Raw genomic sequence first — 3,899 nt, forward strand, 5'->3', positions numbered from 1 at the left:
CCAAGGATATATTAATACTAATACCTAGGAAGATACAGCTAATCTGTTATTATTTAATTTTTACTAGCTTCTGATCCTGGCACATTAGATATGTAAACTTAAAATTGGAAAAATAAGTTCTGTTTGTCTGAACTCCATCAGTCGAACGAGCACCTTCGAAAATACCTAAACACAGAACAATCTTAGAACTTCAATAAAAGTAGTACCCAAATTTCATATTTTACATCCCAAATCATGACCTCGGAAGAAGTAGTACAATATTTTTCAGCACTCCGTTGATACTGTTACAGAGATGATGGATGCAAAGAAGAATTATAAACAGCTGTTATTGTTGCAGCTAGTAGTTACAGTATTTCTAGTTACTGGTATTTCTGTTACTTGGAAAGTGGAAGCCAAACTTTCGTGTCCAAATTGTGGGAAAATTGCGGTACCTTATCCTCTTAGCACTTCACAAAGTTGTGGTGACCAATTGTATAAAGTAAGATGCAGCACAGGAAAGCTATGGCTTGATACTCTCAATGGATCATCATATCTTATCACATCCATTTCCCCAAAGATCCAACGGCTAATGATACGTCCGCAGGAGTACTACCGAAATAGGTGTGCAAGAGTGGATTTAAAATCAGGAGGAATCTGGCTTAATCAAAGCATGCCCTTTAGTATTAGTAACACTAATACTATCCTGATGATGAACTGCACGAATTCAACTGTGAAATTATCGTCTATGGATTGCACGTCAGGCAGTCTGTGCTATGCTTACAAGAATACAAGGTGCAAAGGTTTACCTTGTTGCTCATACACAACTGGGGGTTCCAAAACTGCCTACAGACTTGGCATTTCAGACACTGGTTCGACTGGTTGTACAGCATATGAGAGCTTTGTTAGATTGGATCCCTCATTACCTGTAAAAAAGTGGCCAGAATCTGGGATCCAGATACAATGGGATGAACCTGTTGAACCTCTCTGCACATCGTCTTTAGATTGCCATGGATTGGAAAATTCAACGTGTTTGCCTGATCGTGCAGTTGCAGGATCAAAGAAGAGGTGTTTCTGCAATAAAGGACTTCAATGGAATCCGATCAATGGAACTTGTGATGGTAAGTATCTTAAATTTCTGCAAAAGAAAAATCGGTAAAAATGCAGTCTTTCATTTTTCTTCTCAGTTAAAAAGAAAATTAGACCTTAACTTTCAATGAAAAGGAGCAATTTTGCTGCATCATTTTTCTTTCTTTTTTTAATTTTTTTGTTTTTTTTTTTTTTTTTGGCTACATATTTATGAAAACAACTTTTGTTTACCACAACACATTCTGTATATGGGATTTATTTCTCCAAGAATTGCTTGTTTGATGGTGTTGGCTCTTTAAACAAAAACAATTGAATAAAAACATTAGTATTTTGCTGATTTATACGAAACATTAGGGAACAACCAGCAATCCAGTATGATTTTATCATAACATAAAGAGGAAACAGTCATAATGAAGTTGCAGCTAGCTGCATTCTAAATTTCTGAAACCTACTCATTGGCTAACAGTTTCAACAATATTACCTTTTTAACCCGAGCATCTTCAAATACTTCTTCATGAACTGGTGATTTACTACTTGCTTCTCTGTTATGCTATCTCTATTACACAAATGATTTGAATTAACACCAGCTCACATTGCTATTTCAGTCAGGAAATGTAAAAAGAGAGGCTGTAATCATCACATAAACCGAAAGAAAATTTATCACGGTACATGATTATGCTCCTACATTCACCACCTCTCCCTTCCCTACCTCTCCATTCTGCAGTGAATTCATTCTTAAGATCAGGTGCTGAATGTTGCTTTCAGGTTTATCATTTGCAGCATGTGGAATTGCTATCATTGTAATTTTTTTTGTACTAGTTCAGCAGCATAAAAAGCACATCAAAAGAGAAGCTCATCGCAGACTGGTCAGGCAACGTGAAGAAGTATTAAATGCCCACAACCATGGGAAAGCTGCTAAATTATTCTCTGGTAAAGAGATGAGGAGATCAACAAACAACTTCTCCAAGGAAAATCTTCTTGGTGTAGGTGGATTTGGTGAAGTCTATAAGGGAAATTTAGACGATGGAACACTAGCTGCAATTAAAAAGGCAAAGCCCGGAAAGACTCTAGGAATGGACCAAGTCCTAAATGAAGTCTGCATCCTGTGCCAAGTAAATCATCGTAGTCTTGTCAGATTGCTTGGCTGCTGTCTTGACCTAGACATGCCAGTATTGGTGTATGAGTATGTTCCTAATGGAACACTCTTTGAGCACCTACATGGGCGATACTCCAACGAATGGGGGACCCTAACTTGGCAAAGGAGACTCTTCATTGCTAAGCAAACAGCTGATGGTCTTGCATACCTCCATTTCTCTGCTGTGCCACCCATTTTTCACCGGGATATCAAATCAAGTAACATATTACTAGACGAAAAACTTGATGCCAAAGTTTCAGATTTTGGCCTCTCAAGGCTGGTCGACACTGAGGCAACCCATATATCTACCTGTGCTCAAGGAACGCTTGGTTACCTTGATCCAGAATATTATCAGAATTACCAATTAACTGATAGAAGTGATGTTTACAGCTTTGGGGTTGTTCTATTAGAGCTCCTTACTTCCAAGAAGGCTATAGATTTTAACAGGGAAGATGATGTGAACCTTGCTGTTTATGTAACTAAGTTGGCAGACAAAGAGAAACTGTTTGATGCCGTTGATGCAGGACTTACAAAGCAGTCCAACAACCTAGAACTGGAAACTATGAAAGCATTCGGTCTTCTTGCTGTAGCATGTGTGGATGAACAACGGAAGAATCGACCTTCTATGAGAGAAGTTACAGAGGAACTTGAATACATCATTAGTATCATTTCCCAAGAGCCAAATAAAGACTCTAATGGAATTAAGATTGTTCCTTGAATGCATATTTGTTACAGCACTGTGTGGATTATAGTTTTTCAAATAATAATTATCAAATTTGTATTTGAATTTTCTTTAGAGTACTATTATTCCTAACTACTTCAGTTTTCTAGTTTTACAATTTCAGTTAGAATTTTCTTAAAACATCATTCTTTCTCCTATCCAAAAGAACCAAAACTAGTCACAGAATTGGATCAGCAACAGAATGAAAATACTATATAAAGCAACACCTTAATCAAATCAATCAATCAGAGCCTTGGGATCAGCAACATGAAACAAAAGTGATAATTATGTGTAGTCATTCAACACCAATCTTCCTCCTCCATCCCTTACGATCAAATGTTTCATGTTTAGGGTAAAAATACCCTAGACACGTGGCCCAATCAGAGAGGGACACGTGTTAAGCCTAGATAGGTCCAACATGGGTCATTCACCAGCTGACACGTGTAGTCTCAGATATCAGCTAGAATTGTGGCCTTCAAGGCCCAATTCTCGAGAAAGCCGCAAAACGGTGCAGCCCATAAGGTTAGAATGACCTAATGAGCACATTCCCATGACCCTATAAATAGGGAAAGTTCCCCCATTTTGGGGAGACGTTCATTTATTACACTACCCTACATTCTCTCTCATCAGAGAAAACACGTGATCTCGGAATCCGAGAAGATCTCACTTTACTTTTTAGTACTCTTTACATTCTCCGATCCCGTTCTAACTTGATCGCCAGAGGCGGAGCTCCAACCAACCGGAGTCTTCGTTTTTTTGTAGGTACAGGCCGCATCGGACTAGACTTTGCGCTATAATTCTCCCAAGGGACTAAAACACCCAAAACATTTGGCGCCATCTATGGGGAGAGTACCTTAAAGATGGTTAAAGAGTCTGTACCACCACCAAACCCCAACCGGCATCCGGTTGATGGGGAGGTCTATACAGACCAGGATGATGATAACGACTGTGAAGTCGAAACTTATGTGGCTCATGATG

The 3,899-nt window shown here is 38.7% G+C and overlaps 1 protein-coding gene across 1 annotated transcript; it reads left to right on the forward strand.

Moving 5' to 3' along the window:
* The first annotated feature begins 218 nt into the window (after nucleotides 1-218).
* On the forward strand, nucleotides 219-2,934 carry LOC145599006 (wall-associated receptor kinase-like 20). The gene is made up of 3 exons (XM_081655417.1): nucleotides 219-1,097; nucleotides 1,671-1,730; nucleotides 1,831-2,934. Exons 1-3 carry the CDS (start codon nucleotides 293-295, stop codon nucleotides 2,916-2,918), a joined length of 1,953 nt encoding a protein of 650 aa, XP_081511543.1. The 5' UTR covers nucleotides 219-292; the 3' UTR covers nucleotides 2,919-2,934.
* Nucleotides 2,935-3,899: the final 965 nt, after the last annotated feature.

The sequence above is a fragment of the Chenopodium album genome, chromosome 20 (genome assembly GCF_948465745.1).
Source record: "Chenopodium album chromosome 20, dcCheAlbu1.1, whole genome shotgun sequence".
Lineage (NCBI taxonomy): Eukaryota > Viridiplantae > Streptophyta > Magnoliopsida > Caryophyllales > Amaranthaceae > Chenopodium > Chenopodium album.